The sequence below is a fragment of the Cupressus sempervirens genome, chromosome 4, assembly GCF_028749045.1.
Source record: "Cupressus sempervirens isolate cs-2001-9-10 chromosome 4, ASM2874904v1, whole genome shotgun sequence".
Lineage (NCBI taxonomy): Eukaryota > Viridiplantae > Streptophyta > Pinopsida > Cupressales > Cupressaceae > Cupressus > Cupressus sempervirens.
In genome coordinates this window covers 857080314-857107176 of record NC_143121.1, presented here as the reverse complement: position 1 = coordinate 857107176, position 26863 = coordinate 857080314, and the positions used below count along the sequence as shown (strand labels likewise).

At 35.9% G+C, this 26863-nt stretch overlaps 2 protein-coding genes across 2 annotated transcripts in view; both read right to left on the bottom strand.

Annotated features, from left to right (window-relative positions):
* The window catches only part of BIO2 (Radical SAM superfamily protein), a 95960-nt gene that overhangs the window by 58072 nt on the left and 11025 nt on the right, over positions 1-26863 (bottom strand). The window lies entirely within an intron of this gene.
* Positions 13616-16413, bottom strand: LOC149564113 (uncharacterized). Its single transcript, XM_089827181.1, has 4 exons — positions 15209-16413; positions 14774-15070; positions 14253-14651; positions 13616-14126 (listed from the first exon to the last, which is right to left on the bottom strand). The coding sequence occupies exons 1-4, from the start codon at positions 16340-16342 to the stop codon at positions 13740-13742; spliced, it is 2217 nt and encodes a 738-aa protein (XP_089683307.1). The 5' UTR covers positions 16343-16413; the 3' UTR covers positions 13616-13739.

Here is a 26863-nt window from a genome sequence, read left to right as displayed (position 1 = left end):
GACTGAGGAATCAACCTTGAAATTGAAATGTAAAATATGTAAGGAAAGCAAGTCAAATGCAAGTATTCACCTTTCTTGTAGAAACCCTTGTCAATAAAGATTTGCAATGCTTGTATGTTAAAGATGTCAAATCTGCAGTAGAAAATCTATGCAAATATAATGAATCTACCAAAACCACATTATGTAGTCATGGATGTAAATGTGCATCAATGAAGAAGATCATGAATGCCTCAATGTAGATCTCCTTGCTTGATGGCCAACACAACGCTAGATCCTGAAGAGAAAATGCTCAAAAAAGATCCTTGAATCTTTGAATGCCTTGAATGTTTGATGAAAATCTACTTCCTTCAATGCTTGAAATTGTGCCTTGCAATTGCTTCTTGATGTCTGTTGATTGATGGATAGTTTGTGGATGTGAAAATAAGGTGCCCAGGCTTCTTTTTCTACTATCTTTTGGGTGCGAAAACAAAGCAAGCTGACAAGGTAACTCGACTTTCTAATTTGCAACCCCGAGACAAAATTGGCCCTAAGAGACAAAATCCCGAGGAGCAGATCAACCTAGGTCGACTTAGTCCAGAACAAGTCGACCTACTCCAAGATTGGCCCACAAGGAGCTAACTTTGAGGTCTCAAATATTGCATTGATGAAAGTGGAAAATATGGGACAAAATAGGAGAAAGAGTTATTTGACAGAATAGGAGAAAGAGTTGACTGAGCACAAGTCCATCCATGGTCCATAAGGTCACTAAAGGACGGGAGTTAAAAGGTCTTAAATGATGGGTACTTCCCTTTCAAGACAATACGTTTAGCCCCCACTTTAGCGGAAGCAGGAGTTGCCTCAAACTCACAATAAAGTAGATCAAAAGCAAAAGTCAATCTCATTATGACTAAGGAGACAAAGAAACCATCAAGCCCCTAATAGACTTGAGTCTTCATCATATCCAGAATCACAACAAGAGAGATGTCACTACCAAACAAAAAAAGGTGTAGCCAACTCGCCCAATAAGGTTTGTGTTCCTTATTGTTAACTACATGAAAAAGAAAGGTGTTGCAACAAAAGATTGTGTTGAATGGGCAGGAAGTGTGTGTGGCATGCTAGTCAACCCATCAAAGATGAAATGAATAGTCTAGCGAGTGTGTTTGGCATGCTAGTCAATCTATTGATAAGATCCATCCTCAAGGGAATTCCATGTCCCAATAAAAAGAATCGAAAAAAAATGACCTAGGCATAAGGATGCGTGTGTCCTTAAGGGATCGGATACAAGATCAGGTTCCCAGACTGTCAATAGTCCAAAGAAGGATTAAACAATGATTAGGCCTCCCAGTCTATTAGCACTCCAAAGAGGGATCAAAAGCAAGAATTGGGCCTCCCAAACTGTTAGTAGTCCAAAGAGAGATACAAAAGAACAATGAGGATCAAGCCCCCATGAACTGTCAATAGTTCAATAGCGGAAACCAAACTGTCAAGGTGCATATGTGCACAAGTGAGCAAAGTGTATGTCCCCGCGTTGAAGTGATTATAGACAACTTAATAGGAGTAATGACTTTAACGGAAGCATATATGTATCTACTATCACGTTTTCATTATGAAATGCCCTCAAGATGGGACACTTGAAGGGAAATAAACACATGACAAAGAGAGAGCACGAAGGGATCTACTAATTTTGGGGTTAGTATGTGTTAGAAAGTAAAGTCCACCTAATAACTGAGGAGGGGGGGTGTTGAATCAGTTATCTATTTAAAATAACTCTAAATATATTTATTAATTCTAAAACATGTAATCAAAAGATGCAACAACCATAGAAACATAACCAGGCGCAATAACACCACCCCGGTCGGAATGATGCCCACAAGATGATGTACTAATATAAAAGTTCCTTGAGAAAGGATGTGACCATGTCAGAAGTCAAATGAAATACAATCAGTACATATAAGTCCCCATGAGGAGACTTTGAATCTATGTCAGGAGATTCCAACTCTATTAGGAGTTGTGCCAACCCTATTAGAAGTTGAAAGGAGGATAACTAAACTCACTATTCAAATAGCCTCGAGACTATGTTCACTAAACAATCTTCAGGATAACATATCCAAGTTCTTGAACTGACTAAACAAAAACTCATTTTCCAATACAGTTCCTTTGAAGCTCACAGTACATCCTCAACATCAATCTTTGCTCTAATCAAACATAATTTGCATCCAAAGCTCGCATAAACAATATAATGATCTCACTAATAATTACAACCCAGTAAACAAGCTTTCCTTTATACCAAGTCCTAAAATGAGTATTGAGTCAACCTTGAGGCTTTCTCAATTTACAATGAATAATATAGGCCCACATTAAGATATTACAATCCACGTTACATTACAAATAACACTTCCCAAAATGATTATAGCAATAGTCAGCTTCCTAGGAACAATACGCTGAACAGTCTTCACAAAACCTCACAGAATGAATATCTGATTCTGCCATGTTAACTATAACATCCTGAACATGTCTTCGACCATAACCATGCACATTGAACGACCCTCAGCCTTACTGAAAAGATACACCGCAATTACTAGAAACTTGCTCTAATAGCGGTCTCCACAAAACTTTATGTAACTCTCACAAATCTTAATAACTCTTTCTACGAACATAGACGTAGCATCAAGACAAGTTCTTAAAGTGCGCATAACATAACTCTCTGACCACAACTTCACCGAACGAATCTTCCTCTGCAACTCTATATGAACTATCCAAAAAACGGATATGTTGACATCAATGACAAACACTGTTACGAATGCAACACACAAGTACTAACTCATCTCTCTAACATACTGACAAACTCCCCATACAACTACATTAAGCATTCATGTTTAACAATATGATCATATGATAATATGTGATATTTTATCAAGTGTGAAATGTCATCATTCCCCAAAAGAAGTATAACTACAACACAATGGGAAAGCACGTTAGAGGTACAAAGAAGAGTCTTTTGGGGCCGCAATATGGAGACCAAAAAGAATTGATGCTACCACGTTGCAAGAATCCAAGAAAACGACACAAGGGCACGTAAACGAACAATAGCACGTATACAACATAACATGTAACAACATATACATGAAGAGAGATGCAAATAGAAGAATACGTACGATGTGTTCGATTACTTTATCACCTTGCCCCAACGAAGCAACAAGAATCCTCTAAAGCAATCTAGACAAAACATAGAACGAAGAACACATCACGAACACACAAAGACTACCATGCTAGAGAAGTCCACTTCAAGTATGTCGATTGCCCTCCCCCCCCACCAATCTCTATCTATAATATTAGGGAAAGGTGGATGACTTGCAAGAGGAACAACATCCAACATAGTAGTAAACACAACTAGATCCAAGCAAGGACTCTAGTGGGACTCATTGTACTCGACACTAGGAGTAAGCTTTAATTGTGTAGAAAGCAGGTTAGGAAAATCATAATCAACATCAATATTTTCATATTCATCATCACTAACATGTGCATTAGTATCATCATCAACAGTATCTTCAATATCAGGATTAATAGAATCTAAAATACGAAGAGAATCATCAAGTTTATCCATTTGCATGTAATTTCCATGAATACCTTCCTATAAAGGTTCAAGCATGGGTTGATCGAAGGAAGGAAAAGGTTGAGATGAAGATGCAATTTGAGAAGCATGAGTGCAAGATTTGGCCTTAGCTTGATGATTCTTGCAACGCTTACAAGCATGTTGATTGCGAATGGTTTTTCGAGATAAACATGAAGGATTAGGATCAACAGTCAGAGGTTCTGAAAAGGGAACAACTATAAATTAAGTAAATGATAGGCGGAGGAATAGATGGGGTAGGCAAGACAGCTGTAGAAGGATCAACCTTAACAAGGCTAAGCTCAAGAACCATTTCTACCTTATATTGTTGATAGGATCAATAAAGATGATCCGGACACTTAGATGGTTTTTGAGGGAGAGATGGCCAGTAGAAATCTATCTCAACACAAGCTTGAAGACGTGAGGGTTTATAAAAAGAATGATTAATAGAGACAAGTTCTCCATTATGAGAAAGTTTGATGCACTTATGAATAGACGAAGCTACAGCTTGCGTGGAAAAGAGTCATGGAATACCAAGCTTAACTTGAAACTAATCGGAAGTAGGAATGACAACAAAGATAGTATGAGCAAACTTACCAGAAAGGGTCATAGGAAGATTGATAGAACCTTGAGGATGATAAAGAAACCTATTACAAGTTTGAATCCAAACACTAGATGCATCATAGGTACCCTTATGCAACCCTTTATTATAAAGAGGTTCTTTCGTAATAACATTCACAATGGAAGAGTATCAATTAAAACACCACGGGAAGATATAGAGCAACAGTAGCAGTAATGTAAAGAGGCCCATTAGGCACTTTAAGCGTATCAAAATTATCCAAGGTAATAGGAAGTGAAGTTTTAAGTTCAAGTGAAGGTAAAACTGAAGGTTGAGGTTGAGACTCAACATGATTAACCACATGATTAGCTTCTTCTACCTTGTCATCATTACTAATATTAGTAACAAGATAAGAAGGTTGATGAATAACATTTGCTGAATGTGAAGGCAAATGGTTGGTGTAAATTTGCAAATTCTGATTAGGAGGTGCTACGGATTTATTCGTACTATTAACCTCAACATCAATAGATATAGCATCGAAATCAATAAGCTCTTGAATAGCATTCTTCAAAGCATAACGCTTTTCAATAGAATGACTAGATTGACAATGATATTGACAAAAATCATTTTGATCAAATGACTTAGGCATTGGTTTGCTGGTGTTAATAAGATGGTTAGGAGGAAGCTTAAGAATGTTAACATGAATCAACTTCGTCATCACCACAAGCAAAGGTTCAGATAAAGCAGTGTATTTATAATTAGGATGATACACAAAGGAAAAAGTAGTTGTACATTTAGATGTAGTAAACACTTGATCACCAAACTATATTTCTTGATTTATTGATTTTGATGTAGTTGTTAAGCTTAGAGAACATATTTTGATAAACGGCGGCATCACTCTTATCAATAGTAACAAGAGCCATTGGAGTGGTGCTCTGAAGCTAGCTCACTTGTAACTGATAATGGTGAAGCACTACACATAGATTTGAAAAGGAAGTATACTCAATAAGGGGAATGTTATCTCTAATATTTTTTTTGCAAATTAGAAATGAAAATATGTTGAATATCATGATCAAGCACAAGATAAGATATTTGAGCATACAAGTGTTTGAATCTATCAATAAAGTCACTAACCCTATCTTTAACATTTTGCTTACAATGCATTAAATTAGTCAAAGAATTTTGAGGACCAATATTGTTTTGAAATTATTGAATGAAAGTGTTGGCAAGCATTTGAAAGGAATCAATAGAATAATGGGGTAAAGAGCAATACCATTGCAAAGCCTTGTTCCTAGGAGTGTGTGCGAACAACTTAGCCATGAGCCTACAGTTGTGAGCATCACTACTTATAGTTTGGAAAGTCTTAACATGAATCATAGGATTTCCGTTACCATTATAAGTCTCCAAACGAGGTATCTCAACATGTTGTGAGATGGTAGCCCGAAGGATGTCTAAGGAAAGGGGATTAGCAATATCACATGTAGGGATGCGGTATTTAAATTGAGTGAATTGAGCCACTTGTTGTTGCAACGCAATGACGGTTTGAACCAAGCTACTAATGGTAGGATTAGAAGACACAATAATAGGCATAGACATATTGGATGTAGAAACAAAGCTGTAGGAAGTGGAAAGAATAGGCAAAGATGTTGGTGGAGGATTGGAACGAACAAAAAGAGGATTGGAATATGTAAAAGGAACGACATTATATGAAGGTAACAAAGAAGGTATGGAAGTAGGGGGAACACACGAGGGAAGTGAAGGGTTAGGAAGACCAACACTTAAAGGATTGGAGACTTGTGTCATGAGAGGTGGTGTATTTTAAGTGGGAATACTAGGAAATGTAGTGGAAATAGGAATGGTAGGTTCAACAGTGTTGAAAGGAGTGTATCCTAACTCTTGAGCACATTCAGTTAAAGGCTTAGCATGAGTGTTAATAAGGTGAGATATACCATACAAGATAGAGATGTTATAATCATCATGAGTAATAAGCTTCTTAATAGCCTCAATAGTGGCAATGCTATCGGGATTTTTGGTTCTCTTGTACAAGCCAATTTTCCAATTTTTCAAACTCTTGAGAGAGCTTATAAACTTGGGAAGTGTTAAAGTTGTAGCTTCAGTCGAATTGAAGCATATAGTAAATCAATGGTATATATTTATATATGTATATTCGGATTGTGTTTTTATATATATATATATGCATATACATATACACTTACATATATGTGTGTGTGTTTACTTGGTGATTAAATTAATTTGATTTACTAATAGTGTTTCACAAACAGATCGGACTTCCCCTTATAATTCTGACGTAACCAGATAATATGCATTTAATGTTTGGGTATCAAACAAGAACTATCGAATGGCCTGTAATCTCCATCGGCACTCACTTATGGGTGTATTTATGTTTGTTATGTTTAATGATAAGTCATGTCCACATAGGGACATGACCTTACGTGGCTATAGCCACGTAGAGTCATGTCTCTATGTGAGCATGACCCTTGATTTCAATATTTAAGATACTCGCTGCTGTAGGGAAAGCAATCAATCTACAGCATAGTCAAGTATCTTCAGCAGTGATTTATCCCTCTCCATATCTGCAGTCATCAGTCAAAGATAACCCTGCACTTCTATATTATCAGAGATATTATATATCAGATTTTGCTCATCATTATTAGATATATATCTGTGACTGTCAATATCAGACTTGTACATACAGTTATACCTATCAAGTATTCAGTTAATAAAATTCTCACAGTGCTACTCTATGAGAGATCCTATAATTATTTACATGGTATCAGAGCCTAACTGTTAGAGTTTAATAATTGTTTATCACTTGAATTTCAAAACCTTCTTAACTCTGAGCTGCAACCATGGTGAACCATGTAAGACTTGAGGATTGACTCGAAGGTGCTACAAACTTCGTGTCATGGAAAATTCGAATTATGATCATACTTCAGGAACATGAATTAGAAGCATACAGTGGAAGAAAATAAAACAATGCCTGAAAATGAATCAGATAAAACAATTTGGAAAAGGCATAATAATAAAGCTATAAAAATTATCATAGATTCTGTTAAAGATCACATACTTCCTTCCATATCAAATCTAAAGACCGCCTATGAGATGTTCAAGATTATTCCAAACACATTGAAATCAACAAAACCAGCAGACTACTCACCTTGAAACAACAACTACTGTACATCAAGATGAATAAAGGAGAGACTATTACATCTTATTTCATGATAATTGCAGAGCTAAAAGATCAACTTTCAACCATTGGAAATAAAGTGGATGACAAGGAACTATCCTTAATAGCTCTTAAAGGGTTACCTATGTCTTGGGAGTCCTTTATTCAAGGAATTAGTGCTTGACCTTAATTGCCAAATTTTGACAAACTTAAGAATGACTGTACACAAGAAGATTCAAGACTGATTACAAGAGGAATCAGTCCAAATCAAGAGGGAGAAATTCAAGCCCTTCAAGCTAACACAAATAATAAAGGGAAGAAGAGACATTTCAAACAATAAAGGGGAAAAAGTAATCAAACATACGAGAAAAAAGACATGTCTAAAGTTCAATGCTACAAATGTGATAAATTTGGTCAGACTCACAAATACTATCCAGAAAGAAAGAAAATTCAAGTTGCCCTAGCTGAAGTCAAGGAAGAAAACTCACTATTCTTTTTAGCCTTATCAAGTGAGCTAAGCAATAACAAGAATACTTGGATAATAGATAGTGGAGCATCTCGACACATAACTGGATTCAAAAACAAATTCGAAACCTTTGAAAGTCCCTCTACTAAAGAATTTACTATAATGGATAACTCCACTTATCCAGTCAAAAGGATAGGGACCTATTCAATACAATTGAAAATTGAAGTCACTCTACAACTCAAAGATGTACTATTTGTACCTGGCACCAAGAGAAATTTGGTCTCCATTTCAGGCCTAGCAGATTAAGAGTATCGTGACACCTTTCAAGAAAATAGAGTTCTATCTTGGCCTAAGAAGTCCAATATTAAGAACACAATCACTATAGGTTTTAGAGGTGGAAGCATGTATAAACTTTGCAACCCTCAAAACCTAGTCTTATACCATGAAGTTTCAAACTCTAATGAGATTTGGCATAGAAGGCTAGGTCACCTTCACTTTCGTGCTCTACCCTCTATAGAAAAGATTGCAACCGTTCTCCCTAGTCTCAAATATGATCATGTTGAACATGCAAAGGATGTGCTCTAGGAAAAAATACCAAAGGATCCTTCCGTCATAGCAAACATAAATCAAAAACTGTGCTTGAACTTATTCACACTGACTTGTGTGGCCCTATGTCAGTACCTTCATTAGGAGGTTTGTTGTATTATGTTATCTTTATTGATGACTTCTCCAAAAAAACTTGGATTTATTTCCTAAAACTTAAAGAATCAAACGAAGTATTATCTAAATTCAAAGAGTTTAAAGCACTAGTTGAAAACCAAACTAGGAAGAAAATCAAGATTATAAGATCTGACAATGGGGGTGAATGCATTTCTAAGAACTTTAAAGAATTATGCACCTTTGTTGGGATTAAGAGGGAATATATAATACCTTATAATCCACAACGGAATGGAGTTGCAGAAAGGAAAAAAAGAACTATAATTGAATCTTCTTGTGATATTGCTATTAGGACTTAACTAATATTGAATCCTGATAGCAATATCACAATTTGACTTGCTGTCAAAAATATCTCCTACTTATAATTGAATCTGCTAAAGCTCTGATGCACAATCAAAATCTTCACATCTCATTTTGGGTTGAAGCCTCAAATACAACAGTATACATCCAAAATAGATGCCCCATTCGATCTTGGAAAATATAACTCTTGAAGAAGCCTTTACAGGGAAAAAGCCAAATTTAAGCCATTTGAGAATCTTTGGATGTCCTGCATATATTCATGTCCCTAAAGAAAAGAGATCCAAATAAGAATCCTCTAGGAAGAAAGGCATATTCGTTGGATATAGCGCATCCTCCAAAGGTTATAGAGTTTACATTCCAGGACAAAGAACTATTGAAATCAGCAGAAATGTTAAGTTTGAAGAAGACACTACATATAACCTCTCTAAAAACATTGAAGAATCAAACAAGGAATCGACCACGGAATTAGATGAAAACCCTGTAGTTGAGAATTAGAGAGAGAATTGTTCAAAAGATCATGAACCCTTATCTTCAAATAATGGAAACGTTGAAATCTCTAATAGCAAGAAAAGGTCACTTTGGGCAAGAAAGACGATTGAAGAGAATAATGTAGAACCTAATGAAATCTTTAGAGCAAGAAAATTAGAAGTCGTTCATGCTATGTTGCCCTCGTATCTGAACTTATCAAATCTAAGCCATCAAGTGTTGAAGAAGCCTTATCATGTCAAGCTTGGAAAGATCCAACGATTGAAGGATATCAATCCATATTAAAAAATGACGTTTGGGATATCGTACCTAGAACTAAGGACATATCAGTTGTTTCCTCTAAATGGTTATTCAAAATCAAACATGCACTAGATGGTAGTATTGAAAAACACAAAGCTAGATTCGTTGCCAGAGGATTTTCTCAAAAGGCTGGAATTGATTATGAAGAGACATTTGCTCCAATTGCTCAATACACCTCTATTAAAACCATTATTGCTATTGCAACATCCAAAAGATGGAAGATACATCAAATGGACATCATGACTATATTCTTGAATGGTGTTATTGATGAAGTATATTTAGAACAGCCATAAGGATTTATCACTCATGAGAAGAACTCCTATATGTGTAAATTAAAGAGGGCCCTCTATGGCCTTAAACAAGCCCCTAGGGCTTAGTATGAAAAGATAGACAATTATCTCACCAAACTAGGATACTCCAAAAGTGAAGCTGATTCTAGTATTAATTTCAAGATATAAGATGGTGATATGATAATTCTTGTTCTATATGTTGATGAATTACTAATAACCGGGTAAGATTGTCGTATTGTAAAATGCAAACAGGATCTTGCATCTGAGTTTTGATATGAAAGATCTTGGACTTCTACACTATTTTTTGGGTCTAGAAGTATGGCAAAAGGAGAACTCCATTTTCCTAAACCAAGGAAAATACACTACTAATATATTGGCCAAATTCGGAATGATGGATTGTAAGCATTTATCTACACCGATGGAAACAAATCTTCATAAGCTTAAAAGTGATGAAATTGAATCAGAACCTAAAGATCTAACATACTACAGATAGATAATTGGATCTCTAGTGTATTTGGTGAATAATCGTCCTAATATTTTCTATGCAACGAATGCAATAAATCAATTTATGAATGAACTTGCGAAGATTCATGTCATGGCAGCCAAGCACATCTTGAGATACTTGCATGCTACCATTAAATTTGGTCTAAAATATGATCATGTTGAGATTCAACTACAAAGGTATACAGATTCAGATTGGGCCAGTTATTCCATCGACCGTAAAAGTACCACCAGATGTTTTAGCCTTGGATCTGCTATGATATTTAGGTTTAGCGGAAAGCAGTCAGCAATTGCTCAGAGTTCCATTGAAGCCGAATATATAGCAGCACCTATGGAAGCCAGAGAAGCAGCATGGTTAAGGAAGCTACTAGTTGAATTATTTGGGAAGTCTTTGAACCCTACAGTTATGCACTATGATAATCAAAGTTGTATAAAGCTATCAGTAAATCTAGTCTTCCACAACCGATCAAAGTACATCGAGATTCCCTATCACTACATTAGAGGTATGGTGGATAGAAACATCATCAAGTTGGAATACATCACAGCACTGATGAGAAAACTGTCCATATATTAACTAAACCTCTCTTTAAACCAAAAGTGGAGCATTTTAGGTAAACTTGAGATGATTAAAATGTGATTGTAACTCCTGAGAATGAATCTTTTTTATATTTAATTGTAAGATATATATATTGTTAGAATAATTTAGAATAGTTGGTCAGGGGGGGGTGGGTGGGTGGGTTTGAATCAGTTATCCTCGGGTCCAGATGTACCAATTAAACTTTTGAACTCTTCAAACAACTTAGATCTAACCTTTAATCCATTGGGTCCCTATAGCAACTTATCAGTAACATAAACTTGCAGTCCACTATCCCAATAATAACTAACTTGCAAAATGTAAAACATCAAACAATAAAACATCTCAAATAACATCCACACAAGTAAGACACCAGGATTTAACATGGAACCCAATTCGGCACCAGTAACATGTCACCAATTTTTCACTCTTCTAAAGTGAGCTATGTTAAAAGCCAACCATGTTAAAGGTTACAATACACACTACTAGGTGTGACCTTGTTAAAGGATTTAATCACCCTGTTAGGAGTGGCCTTGTTAGAGGACTTTAGAACATTCCATTAGAATGTCACCTTGATTAAAGGATTTATAAATTATTGTTAGGTCAACCTTGATTAAAGGATTTTTAACTGATACAAAGGTTAGAAAGTAACAGCACATTGATTTGATAAATACAACTTACTTTGCAAATACAGATCACAATGTAGCTCATCTGCTAACTCACTGATTGAACTCCATTCGTGTCTCCAACACTGTTTCTGATCTGCTTGGAAAGTCCTTCAAGCAATCACTCTTCACCTCAACTCTTCTCCTTCTGCTCAAGTTTGTTAGTCAACAAAATTAGCATCTCCTAACCCGATTACGTTAACCCTTATGCCTCCTTAAATATAGGTAGCTCGATCTTTTGCCACTTAAACACCACCGTTGATCTTAGGTTTAGGCCAGATTCATCGAATCCTTCCATCATTTAGTTTCTTCCTTCTTCTTCTAGAAACTTCTCAAATCTTCTCTTTGAATCCATGCCTAAAAACACTCAAACATAGTTTCTCTTGCATTAAATGCTCTGGTTCATCAATCCTTATCTTCAACATGCTTTACATATTTGAAGAATTCAAATTGTGTCGGCTAGGAATCTCAATTCCTTCACAAAATAACATATGCTGACACTCGGTCAATATTGTGTTCCTCGGCCTCAGTCATCACTAGATAACTCGGTCTTCACTAACTGTCTTGCTCGGCTTACACTGACTTCACTTGGTCTAACTTTTCTAATACTCTATCTTTACTGGTGCTCGGTCAACACTATATTTTCTTGGCTTTTACTGTTCACTCAGTCGACACTAGCACAACTCGGCTTCAATTAAAGTTCCTTAATCTTCTGCTTTGAAGCTCGGTTTAGCCTATAGATTTGATCCTTCATTGATCATCTCTTCTAAGATTCAACTCAACTATCTTCTCCACTTAGTGTTATGATTAAACAACACATTATCTTGTCAAAGTCCAACTAATCAAGTGTCCATTGTAGTTCCACATGACTCAACCTTTCCACTAGGTTATCTTGTTATCTCTTCTTTTCAAATCCTCTTCATCAATCATCTTGATATGACACTCTACTCAAGTACCATCTGTCTCACCAATAAGGTTTGACATCAATGACAACATAACAATTGTTCCAATTGTAGTTTCCACACACACACACGTACATATATATATGTATGTATTCAATTAAATTTTTCTTTTGATGTTAAAAGAGTTACTATCTTTCATATGTGGATTATGTCATGAAAAGTGACAATGTTTCATTGATATATTTGTAAGGTTGCTATTGTAAGGTGACGATCTTATCAATAGCTTGACATGTTATCATGGCAGACTCATTAAGTTGTCTAGGAGTGTAGAAAGTCATGATAATAGATGTATCATGATAGACCACCTTAAATTGTTGTCCCGGAGTGTCAGAGATCATGATACTTGTCATGATAGATATCATGACATTCTGATTACTTGTTATATGATAGGCTGTATTAAGTTGCTGTCCCGGTGTGTCAGAAATCAGATAAACTATTATCCTAATAGGCATCAACAAGGTTGATGTCAATGCACATATCAAGACAATATTAATACAATGAGTGAAGATTGATGATTCATTCTCCCTCATTAAGAGGGAGTGTTAAAGTTGTAGCTTCAATTGAATTAAAGCAAATAGTAAATCAATGGTGTATATATATATAAGCGCGCGTGCGCACACACACATGTGTGTGTGTGTGTTTATATATATAAGCCTAAGTTGCCGATTCGGGTTCGGGGACGGGTTCGGGTTCGGGGTTCGGTTCGTGGGTTCGGGCAATTTTTTTTTCCCCATTTGGGTTCGTGGGTGGGTTCGTTAGTGTGTATATATATATATATATATATATATATATATATATATATATGCAAAAAAAATATAAACTCATATAGTTGTAAAAGTAAAACTAAGTCATTCCATAGTATGAATATATCAATGTTACTTGATTATTGATCAATGCCAAATGTCAAAGATAAACATTAAATACTCACTCATTAATCTATGCTAATGTTGTAAATAAAATCATACATTGAATTACTAAAATGCAAAATGGAATTTCAAAACATAGACTACTTCATCAGATTGATAGATAATAAATTATGACTTAATAAAGTTTGAAACTGTGAAACATAGTGATAAATCATAAATGACTCAATGAGTCAATGACAAATGTTTAAACATAGTTTATCAAAGATGCAAATGCCCTTCAAGGGTCAAATGGGTCATCAAAATATGAGGGATCAATGGCTTCATCCTCATCTATATCATTGACATTTTCCACATCATTGGAACCCAAACCGGTTCCACTAGCCCCAGATGCAGCCACATCCTCCTCCTCGTCCTCCTCAACATCTAGCAAGGCAATTCTAGATATATCTTGGACAGTCATATCCAAGTTAGAAGTCTCAGGTAGTACATCCCACAACTTCTCTGGTCCCTTCTTATATCCTGGATCCTTGCGTGATAAGAGGCGCCAGTTGTTGTGAATAAATACCAAGTCCTCTGCTTTCTTTGAACCCAACCGGTTACGCTTCACTGAGTGGATAAAGGAGTATGTACTCCAATTCCGCTCAGCAGCAGAAGAGCTTGCAACCTAGAGAGACAACCAACAAATTTTAAAAAATTAGCTAAGTAATTTTACAATACAATAGGAATTTAAGAGTGCTAATTCGACAAGCTAAGTAGCCATAAGAAAAGGAAAAAAAACTTAAATACATACTTGTGACAAGATCTTAATGGCAAGAGGTTGGAGGTACAGGTAACTTTCCCCATGTAAGTACCACCATCCAATGGCATCCAATTTACTTTGGTCATTGATTGCATCAGGCTCTGCATTTTTGCTTGAGACAAAATCAACAAACTCTCTCCTAACATTTGATGCCACATCAGGATCACTAAAGAGCCTGTTAAGTGCCCTCTTATACCCAGCAGCAACTTCAGGATCTCTATATGGTGCCACTCTACCAGGAATCGCAAGTATCTCACTGCTATAATATCTAGGAGAAAGTGCATATGCCAAGAGGTGCAAAGGTGTAGTCATCTTGTTCCAACGATGTAGAACAATTTTCTCCACCTTAGTGTACAAGGTATCAGGATCCTGCTCTCTCCTCTGAATGACCTGGGATGTCAAATGATGTACATGTAAGTTATCTTGATGTAGTGTTAATAACTTAATTAAAATCAAAAATCAAAATCTCTCAATAAACAAGGATAAAGTATTGTATAAAAATTTAAACTTACTGATTTCATTCTTTCTAGCATAGAGTCCATGGCATCATATATGTTTCCCAAACAAGGCTCATCCGTGTCGGCATACCGAAGCATAGACATGATGGGCTCGGTGAGTTCTAATGCATATTCCACCCTATTCCAAAAATTATCACTCAAGATCAAATCCTTTACAGTTTTGGCCTTTTCTGTATCAGCTTGCTTCCATCCACCCCATTTGTTGCTAATAACCATTTGACCCAATGCCTCTTTCACCCTCACAAGTCGTCTAAGGACGATTGTGTGTGAAGCAAACCTTGTTTCAGCAACCTATTACCATGTTAATTCAAATTGTAAGTTAATATGATAAGTTGATAACACAAAAATTTAAGAATATGTATTAAATTTTGTAAAGTATGACACAAAAATTAATATGATAAATGAAGCTAAATAAAGTTTAAAATTTACCTTCAATAATTCCAAGCGGGAGAAAGTTCTGAAAATTGCTTGTGACATATGGTGGTTTGTCACAAACATTTGGATCTGCTCACCCTCCTCATACACATTTTTCATCCATTCAATTTGGCTGCCCATTGTTTTCATCACCAAGTTCAAGGTGTGGACAGTGCATGGTGTCCAAAAGATATGCTCATATCGTGCTTCTACCAAAGCACCTGCAGCCTTACAAACTTTAGCATTGTCCGTTATTACTTGGACAACATTGTCAACTCCCACGGACTCTATGGATTCAATGAGAAGTTGGGCAATAAAATTTGCATCCTTTACTTGCCCTTCACAATCAACCGCCTTCAAAAACATTGCCCCCTTGGGGCAAACAGCAATCACATTTATTAAAGGACGGTTTTTGCAATCTTTCCATCCATCAGAGACAATGCTCACCCCCGTTTGGATCCAAGAATCTCTTATTGGTTTGAGGAGGTTTTCTACATTCTTTCTCTCCTTATGCAATATGGTGGTTCTCAACTTTTCATATCCAGGGGATTGGTAACCATGAGGTGCATCATTTATTGCTTTCACCATCTCTCTCCAATAAGGGGATCTCACTAGATTGAATGAAACACCATTTGTAATGAGGCAACGCCCAACCTTTATATCAGCAATTTCTCTCTTGTCATTTTCAAATGCCGTATCTAATGGGCCTCTCTTGCGGGATGCGGGTGTTTCTATTTCATCTTCATCCATAGATGGGGTAGGTAGGAAGGGATGTGGTTTACTAATTGTTTGAGAGGGTGGTGTTGGTGGTATTTGCTTTGACTTATCTTTTTTTACCTTTGACACTAACCTATCAGCCTCTTCTTGTTCTTTTAACATGCCTGCTATTTGAGGAGCTGACAACCCTTTTTTACCTCCCTCTGGGGGCCCCTCACACATGGAAATCCCTTGACCTGGTGGACCTATCAAATGATGTTTAACCCGGAAATAGGAGCTTCTATATTGGTTTTGGCAAAAATTGCATTTCCATATATACCCTCCCCCACCAGCACATTGCTCAATTCTTGTTGTATACTTCCACAAAGGAGAGCCTTTATCAATTTTAAATCTTTGGGATCCCACCCCACCCACTGAACCCTGACTACTCATTCTTGGATTCTTGCAATCTATAAAAACAAATTTAAAAAAATATTTCAAAACTTATACAAAACTTGATAAAAATTTAGAACAATAAATATAAAAAATTTAAAAAACTAAAAACAAACTATGAAAGAAGCAAAAGGAAGGATCAAATGCATACCTGGAACACTCAACACTGATTATTTGAAGGATTTGAAACTCCACAAATAATCTCTACAACCTTCTCTTCAAACTTGCAAAATGGCCACACCAAAATGAGAGAGCAAAATGACAAAGCAAATGAGAGATTAGATGAATGAAATGCATCTAATAGGCCTTACTTTAGGGTTTGGCAAAAAAAATAATGAAAAAAACATTATTTTATTGCTTTTTTGGGCCACTTTTTGGCCCCACCTGCCGCGGGTCCGCCCGGATTCGCCCGGGTCCGCGACCGGTCCGGGCAGGGTCCGCATTTTGGCCTGCGGGTCCTCCCGGGTCCGTGCAAGCACGGACCCGGGAGGACCCGCAGGCCAAAATGCGGACCCTGCCCGGACCGGTCGCGGACCCGGGCTCGGATCCGGACCCGAATGAATCCGGACCCGGACCCGAGCTCCAGGGTGCGAATCCGGTAACTTAGATATAAGCACATATTTATGTGTGTGTGTGCGCGCTTATATATATACATACATATATATATATATGGGCATCAAACAAGAACTATCGAATGGCGTGTAATCTCCATCGACACTCACTCACGAGTGTATTTATGTTTGTTATGTTCAATGATAACTCATGTCCACGTAGGGACATGACCCTACGTGGCTGTAGCCACATAGAGTCGTGTCTCTACATGAGCATGACCCTTGATTCCAATATTTAAGATAGTCGCTACTGAAGGAAAAGTAATCAATCTATGGCATAATCAAGTATCTTTAGCAGCAATTTATCCCTCTCTATATTTGCAGTCACAAAGTTATAACCCTACACTTACTATATTATCAAAGATATTATATATCAGGTTTTACTCATCATTATTAGATATATATTTGTCACTATCAATATCAGACTTGTACATATAGCTATACATATCAAGTATTCAATTAATAGAATTCTCACAGTACTAATCTATCAGAGATCCTAAAATTATTTATAGGAAGGAGGAACTCTTAAGGCTTCACCTTCATCATGGGAAGAGTGAGAAGAGTTATTCTCCATGATAAGATTGAGATCTTGAGGACAAATCTTGGTATCATCATAATTCCTACGAAGAAATGTGGAATCATGATCAAAAGAGCCCATGAGTCTACGGCCTCTCCTAACGGGAATGCTATAGGTTGGACTTAATGTAATAAAGCTCATAAAAGAGGAGATCACAAAAGGAAAATCTAATGAGATCTAACCACACGAATATCAATGTAACAAGGAACATAAAAAGAGAGATCTAACCACACAATATAGCTAATCTAACTATATAAATATACAAGGGATCTAACTCCAAAGTCAAAAAGTGGAGATGTGTTGGATCCACCAAAAAGAGGTAAACAACCAGTGCAAAGAAACAATCTAACACCAAGAAGGGGGCACAATCGAGTTTACCAAAATGTTTATTCATGAAATGGGAGCTAATGAATTTAACAATATAAACTATGTGAGATGAATTCAGTAACTAACCACTTGCACATTGACATTCAAAATACAAGAGAAAGAAGGGCTTCCAAACATAACTCTCAATATAACCCAAGTTCAATTAGCAAAACCCAAAGGGATGAAGGGATGTCGATGTTAAACCCAAATTATATCAAGCAAGTATGCAAGCAAGTCCTCTTTCATGCAATGTTGGTTTGATTAAAGATGTATAAATGTAAATATGAAACTGGGCTAATTGATTAAGTCAGAAGTTTAAGATAGATCTAGGTGTTAAATATGTGCAATCGTCGCAATTAAGAAATGAAAATAGGTCTAGAATAAAAAATAAAATGAATGATAATGTACTCACCTCGAAATGTGCAACGAAATGTCTTTCCGATTCGAAAATCACAGATCTGAACCTATGATAGAACTTCAAACTACGAATTCGTGATCACGACAAAAAACCCAGAAAATGTTGTTTTTCTTAGGTCTCTAAGAAGACCTCGACCTAGTGGTAAAGTGTCTAGACACTTCACAAGAAGATGGGCCTGCTCCCAGGATACAGTGTTGTTTCAGCGAGTAGTTTCTAGATCTGTGGTCAAAATTCGGCTATCTTGCTCCTGCACAATAAAACTTGGTTTTTGTTTTGGGTGGATGAGGGTTTGCCTTCGTCAAGCCCTAGATTGAGGAGTTGATCTTGAAATTGAAATGTAAAATATGTAAGGAAAGCAAGATAAATGTAAGTATTCACCATGCTTGTAAAAACCCTTATCAATAAGGCTTTGCAATGCTTGTATGTTGAAGATGTCAAATTTGCAATGACGGTTATAGCAAATCTCCACATATGTAATAGATCTACCAAACCACATCATAGAGTCATTGATGTAAATGTGCATCAATGAAGAATATGATGAATGCCTCAATGTAGATCTATCCCTTTATGGCCAACAAAATGCTAGATCTTGAAGAGGAAATGCTCAAAAAAAATCCTTGAATCTTTGAATGCCTTGAAAGGCTGATGAATATCTGCTTGCTTGATTTCTTGAATGCTTGAAATTGTGCCTTACAATTGCTTCTTGATGTCTAATGATTGATGGATAGCTAGTGGATGTGAAAATGAGGTGCCTAGGCTTCCTTTTATACTCTTTTTTGGGCGCAACATCAAAGCAAACCAACGTGGTCCCCCAAATTTTCTTATTTGCAACCCCGAGATAAAACTAACCCCACGATTCAAAATCCTTAGGGTATAGGTCAACCTATTCTAAAACAGGTCGACCTAGGTCAATCTATTCCAAGGTTCGCCTACAAGGAGCTAACTCTGAGGTATGAAATACTGCATTGATTGAGCATGAATCCATCCATGGTCCATAAGGTCACCAAACGACTAGAGCTAAAAGGTCTTAAAGGATAGGTGCTTCCATTTTATGACAATGTAAATATTGATCAAATGTTAAAAGTTGATGGGGAATGCACATTACACAATTGAGAGGAGGAGGGGGGGGGGGGAGTTGAATCAGTAGTAGTAATCTTAAAACATTCACGATAACATATATTTGAATAATTAAGCACAATGAACAAGAAATTACACCATAACACATAGCACCCAAAAAAATTGACGTGGAAACCTTGTTAAGAAAAAAGTGACGGTGGGGATCAAACCCACTTGATAATGTACTAGTGCATATTAAACCATGTTAAAGGTTGATGGGGAATGCACATGCATTCAAGCACTCACCTGGAGCTCACTTCTCAAATACAACAAGGGCAAGAACCCTACTTTGTACAACAATCCAATACAATGAGGCAACAATCCAAAAGATGGATTACAATCCATTGAAAAAAGTGAGCTAGCTGATAGCATCAACTATGCCAATACAGTTCCGATGAAGTGCATCCACTTTATTAGATCCCAATCATTACTCTTCTCAAGGTTATCACAACCTTTCATCTAATCCACATTCACAATCTCAACTTCACATCATAGTCATGGCATACTTAATTCACCAAAGAATTCCCTTCTTAAATACAAATCCATAGCTCTTCATTAGATCAGCCTAATAAGAGTCCATAATTTAAAATAGATCCCACCATCCAATACAATCTAAGTCACAAGGTTTGAGTTCGACTTCGAGTTTGATAGCAATAAAATTTGGATGACATTCGATAATGTAAAAAATTCGTCAAAAAAATTGACATAGATTCACCTTATATAAATTTGAATTATTTTATAAACATAAGTAATATTTACAAAATAATATCAATATACTTACAAAAATTCTAAGCAAATTATTATTATCAATATAAATTATAATAAAAATTAAATAAATTTGAAATAAAACAGTTCATTCTTTATTATTTATTAAGTTAAAATAATATGATATTAAATTTAAAAATTGAAACAATATGAAACTAATTGTGAACACAATAAAAAAAATTAAATATTTTAATTAAATTATATTCAAATTGTAATTTTAATTTATTAAATTTCTAAAAATATAATAATTATGTTAAATTTTATCTATTAAATGGCTTCTCACTAGATTTAGCAATAGAAACATTGCATTTCGATTTCAATTTTGCTAATGTTCTTTGTAAACACCAAAATAAGCAGCATATCTCTGATGACAATGGCAATAACAATCTAATGTCCATAAAAGCTGCAGAAAATTCAATTTTTAAATTGAGATGGACCAACATAAAAAAGATGTGAATGACGTGACCACTCGCGACGAAGAGCCTATTATTTGCAATGAAGAATGTGAACAACACACGACCATTTGCAAGTTGCGGATTAGCTTGTTGATCGGTGGATTGCCCTAGCTTTGCTTATTTGTTTGAACTGTGTAACGATTAGAATGAAAATCTTGTCAATGCTTGCATACGAATTTTAGGGCTAATTGTAACAAAAAAAATTGAGTATGATGAAATTCGAGAAATTTCAAACCTCATGTATGAAGTTCGTCGAATCCTGTGACATAGAATACAATTATTATTAATGTCAATTAGCACAGATTTGTAATCCATTTAACGTGCTATCACAACAATAATTAAGCTCATTAATCAAATTTCCTGACTGAGTTGGCCAAGAAACACTTCATCGTCTTCTCTCCAAAGAAGAAATTGTCTTCCTTGTCTTCAATCCACAAACATATCTAGTAGTGAATGCATATCCATGTCTAAATAACATCACTAGTTTCGCATACCAAGATTTGACTCCAACGAAACTTTCCTAAGAAAATATTGTAATACTGTACATAATAATTTACTAGAAAACTATTTGTAACCAGACTAGGATAAATTCGCTGTAACATATGCAAATGAAAACATCTGTAACTACGATGGCGTGCTTATCATCTTGATACATCCAATAACATAATCGGTTCAGCGCATGTCCATATCTTCAAAATTGTCTTCACTAAGTGTAGTGATCAACTCAAGAACATTGTTTGTTATAAACTGAAGTAACCAGCAACAATTCCATTAGGAATCTTTCTCAATCCAACAACACCTTGGTTGGTATATGGTGTAAATCTAAAACAAATTCAAGTACCAAAGAAACTGATGTGACATTTGAGCTTTACGAAAAAAGACAATAAACAAATGTGTCCAGATACATGATATACTTATGATATTTCTATCAGTATTCAATTGTGTAGTTCTCAAGTCAAACTCATTGACCCATGTTTCATGAGTAGTGGTTTACAAGAAACCGTCTCATGAGAATGAAAGGAACACTTAGCACCCATTGCATCTAGATGATGCTCATAGAGGTGTAGCATTGGGCCTTCCTAGGGGATCACCCATCCTAATACTAATCCAGCTCAAGTGTGTTTTACCATGGAGTTTCCTCCAAAATTAAGCCACCTAGCTTGCTACCCCATTTGCAAAACTTTCAGCTAGTGTTGTGCCTTATGATCCATTCGATATAGAGCCCCTTTAGCCCATCAAGTGATAAGTAGGAGATATTTTCCACAACAAATCAAATTATGATATTGTTATTAAGATTCAACTGTGTAGTTCTTGCATCAAACTCATTGACCCATATTTCATGAGTAGTGGTTCACAAGAACCCATCTCTCATGAAAATGAATGGAACACTTAGCAATATTGGATCTAGGCGGTGCTTACAAAGGAGAAGGCTAGGCCTTCTTGGGAGGTCACCCATCCCAGTACTATTCTAGTCAAGCACTTCACCTTTGTAATTCACCTAGATGCAATGAGCTAAGTGTTCCATTCATTCTCACGAGAGATGGGGTCTTTTAAACCACTGCTCATTAAATATGGGTCAATGAGTTTGACTTGAAAACTACACAACTGAATCATGATAACCTTATCATAATTTGATTTGTTGTGAAAATAGCTCCTACTTATTACATGATATTATGTCTGACTAAAAAAACTAAAATTTTAAATATATAATTAAAGAAAAAAGCTTTAACAACCTTAACATACTTATCAGTTGTTATATCACAGAATGTGTAAGCTTAAAAAAGTGCATCATCCAACCCTACAATAATCGCAATGTGTGTAGATATACATTTGCAATTAAACCAATTTGTGTACCTAAGTAATACTGATATGGCATTTAAACTTTAAGATTAGGAAGAATATTGTAATGTCTCCTGTTAGAGTAAAGCGTTAACTTAATTTCATTTATTAAATTACCTTTACTCCCTTCTTAAGATTTCACTTTATGCACTTATGCATTCACATTTAATAATTAATTAGTAATTATTAAATGGTTTTTTCCTTTTAGGTTACCCTTTTTCAGGTCTCGATCTCTTTCTATAAGGATTGATCTTTTGTAACTATCTCTTATCTTTTTCATTTCTGAGAATACAATTTGCATATTTTCAAACCAAAACCCTTACTTATTCTGGTCTTTTTCTTCTCTGTGACAATTTTTACATGCAGGTATTCTTCGAGCGTTATGGATTTGTATTGCTTAAATCCTTCATGGTATCAGAGCCAAATCTGTTGTAGCTTGTTCGGTATTTCGAGAAAAAGAAAAATGAGGGTTTGACAAAACAAATTTGGAATTTTTCGGGTATTATTTTGTGTAAACAAGGGATCTCTGATTTTCGGAGCACTTTGAGGCCAAACAGACCTCACGGTTGGATTCAGAAGGCATCAAAACACCCATTTTCATATAAAGTTTGACAATTTTGGACCACATTGATCTGGGAGGCAAGAAAAATTGCACAACAGGGTTGTACGGGCCTCACGGTTGGATTCAGAAGGCGTCAAAACACCCATTTTCATATAAAGTTTGTCGACTTTGGACAATGTTGATTTGGGAGGCAAGAAAAATTGCACAACAGGGTCGTACAGCCTCTACACGCATATCAAAACACTTTTTTGACGAAAAATTAAAAAAGGTGAAAGAGGTTTTAAAACCATTGCGGTTTTACTAAACTATGCAGTGTTTTCAAACAAATCGCTACAATTTAATTACAAACCTGCAGTTTTATTTTCTTTTACGGCCCGCTCAAGTTTCCCAGCCCCACTGAAGGTTTCTCGACCCCACCGAAGTTTTTTTGGCCATAGCTATCTAGTCATTGCTACCGGATTCTCCTCCGCCACCGCGCACTACCTCCCGCCATCGCCACACTTGAACCAGCGACGCCTCCACTCAACCACCACCATACCACCAGCGTTGGTATTGGTGAATTTTTATTTTTATTTTTAAATAATTTTTTTTTTTTTTTGCGATATCTTGAGCACACAGAGGTCTTTTCTCGATCCAAAATAAGCGTTGAAAAATTAGTTCCGAGACGGAGATGATGGAGCAGGTATTTTTTGGATTTTTTTCCAGCTTGGTACCTGTTTTTGTGCTTGAAGTCCATTGATGTCTTCTATCTTTCGAGGGGCATAACTTCTTCGTTATAGCTCTGTTTTTCGATCTAGGAAAAGCGTCGCAAATTGTAATGTCCCCTTATTTTCTTATCATAAAATCAAGGGACAAATCGACTTGAATAATTAATGTTTACAATATTTGATGCTACTATAATAGTACCTTCAAGAAAATAATATATATGGGTTGTTTTGATGAATAGCATATTTGTTCATAGCGGCACCACTACTATCTTTGAGTACAATATATCTTTAGCATTCTTCATTCCACTCTAGACTACTCCAATCGATCTCTACCTTGAGTTTTAAACGCTCTATAGGAACTTGATTGGTAATTTATTATTTCCTTTCCAATATGAACATTATATTATAAATGTTGCATTCGATTATTCAAAGATCTCTATTCAAGAGTATGCAATAGAATTGACTGAATCCTTATTTATGTTTGTAAATCCTTGCCCCTTGGTAAATAGTAACTTTCCTAATATTGTATTGGATGAATTCATTTTTGTACAATGCTTCTTTGACTTTAACAATTATGGCATCTTGTTCTTGTATTTAGACTTATACACCTGTTTAATAGAGAAAACCCAGTAGTTGTTCATCTTATAGAGCTAGGTATGGTAGGAAGAGGTAAATACTAATCGTTCAGTCCACTTGGCAGCCCCCATATGTAAGTTTCAATAAATTTCTTAAAAACTCCCTTTTGCAATGTTCGCTATGATGATCCGGATGCCCTATCATGCATGTTTTCCTTGGCTCTTAGAATTGGTGAATAGTAAAATGTATTCGTTCTTCATTCGATAATCTCCACATGATGTATGGTTCATTCTATAATCTCTGCATTTGATATTAAAACCATTTCTACCAAACCGTCTCTTTCCTCTTGCACTCCTTATCCTGAGGGTATCTCTTGCCTCAATTGCATTCTCCTTAGATGTTATATGTTTGAATGAAGTAGTTTGAATCCAGTGGTCTCTCATTTATGCCTATCTCTCATTTATTGTGATCATTCCCCTTCTCTCTCCACGACAATGGTGGCCTGTTGGTGTTGACATCTGAAGAATTTGGTTATTTCTACACTTCTTAAATGTGATGTATTTGGTTCCTTCCTATCCTGTGCGATTTTCCTAATTCACTAAACTTCTAATTATCCACGATAATGAATAGGCTATGATGGCGATTATGAACTGCTCTCTATATAATCGAATGGAAACTGTAATATTCCAAAATGTTAATGAATAATCCTACTATCGGTGCGCTAGATTTCTCTGTCTATTTGGGTTTGCAAATGTAGTAATATTTTCCTCCATATGGCATGTATTCTTCCTCCCCAATAACTATTCTTCTCCTTTGTGCCATTATCTGTCCACGTTATCTGGTTTGGGTGTTTATTTTCTATATTATTGTCCCTGGATGATAATTGATATCTCTGGTATTATCCTTAATGATAATTTATGCCTAAATGATAGTCAATGTCTTTGGTATTATCTTTAATTTGTTTGGGGGCAAGTTGCATTTCGACTGTAATGCTGACTCCCTAATTCCATTGTCTTTTCTTCCCAAATATCCTATGTGAGATACTTCGAAAACAATAATCCCTTCTTTGTAATATGCTTGTCTAATGTTTTGCTTGTTGTGCCCTAACTAGGACTCATGACTCCCATGCCCCCCCTTCTGTTCTTCCGTATTACCTACTTATATGTTCAATAATAGTAGAGACCTTCCTTAGGTTGTGACTGTTCATTGGGAACTCATGAATTATAAATTATAATATAGTTTCTATAATACAATCTTTAGAAAATGAATACTAATTTTATATAATGATATCATTATATCATTTAATTTGTTAATTAATTTATTAATTACATTATATCATTTAATTTGTTAATTAATTTATTAATTACATTATATCATTTAATTTGTTAATTAATTTATTAATTACATTATATCATTTTATTTATTGATTTCTAATAGTATTATTGTATTCATTATATTAATTACATTATAACTATATATAATGTATGATATGATTATATTGATAATATATATGATATGGAAATCGATTGGGGAAGAGAAGCAATGAGAAGCGCTGGCTGTCGGCTGGGCTAGGGCTCTATCCCTAGCCTGTAATTGCTATTTGATCTTTACTGATATTTTTTCCTGTTCTGTTTGGATTGCTAGCTGCTAGAAAAAGTTTGCGTGGGTGTTTTTGGAAATCTTCTGCAGTCGATTTTGGATTGGGGTTTTTATTGTTTGCATGGCAGGGATTGGGATTTCTTCTGCATTGGTGAGAACAGATGGTTCTTCTCCAACTATGCATGCAATGAGATCTGAATTGTTTTATTCAGGGGAGAGCTCCAAGTTGAAAAAACTTAATGGTTGTTTTCCGCATAGCCATGATTGCCCTGTTCCGATTATTCCTCCAACGGCTGTAATAGAGGACATTGAATATTGGACCAAGCATGCTTTGATATGCAAATTTCTTGGAATCCGGATTTCCCTATCCGCTCTTGAGGCATGGATCTGCCGCTCATGGCAGGTGGAAGGCGATATGGAGATTATGTTGGCAGGGAATAGTTTTTTTTTGTTGTATTCTCTTGCATGTCTGATCGTGATCGTGTTTTTGAAGGAGGCCCTTATTTCTACAACCATGTGGGGTTATTTGTCAAACCCTGGCATTCAAGATTTAATTCTGTTGAGGATCTCCCTTCAACAGTGCCAGTTTGGGTTCGCTTGCCTCGCCTTCCCCTGGAATTTTGGGATGAAGACATCCTCCGGCAAATTGCTGCTTTGTTGGGAAAGTCGACTGCAATCGCACATCAATTCCTCGATAAAAAGGTTATTTCTTATGCTAGAATTTGTGTTGAAATTAATTTGAATAACCCATTACCGGATTCTTTGGAAATTTGTCTTGGGGCTTCTTCCTGGGTGCAACAGTTAGATTATGAATCCCTCCCTTTCCGCTGTCAGATTTGTCGAGTATGGTCATTTATAGCATCAATGCCCCCGTAACTTGACTTCCAAAGGAGTGGATGGTTCTACAGCTGGCAATGCTAGTGGTTTGGC

Bases quoted from the DNA above. Each gene is read 5' to 3' on its own strand.
- LOC149564113 (XM_089827181.1), bottom strand. From the start codon at position 16,342: ATGAGTAGTCAGGGTTCAGTGGGTGGGGTGGGATCCCAAAGATTTAAA. The intron at 15,071-15,208 runs GTAAATTTTAAA...ACATGGTAATAG, and splicing joins CCCGCTTGGAATTATTGAAG to GTTGCTGAAACAAGGTTTGC. The intron at 14,127-14,252 runs GTATGTATTTAA...TTGTCTCTCTAG, and splicing joins CCATTAAGATCTTGTCACAA to GTTGCAAGCTCTTCTGCTGC.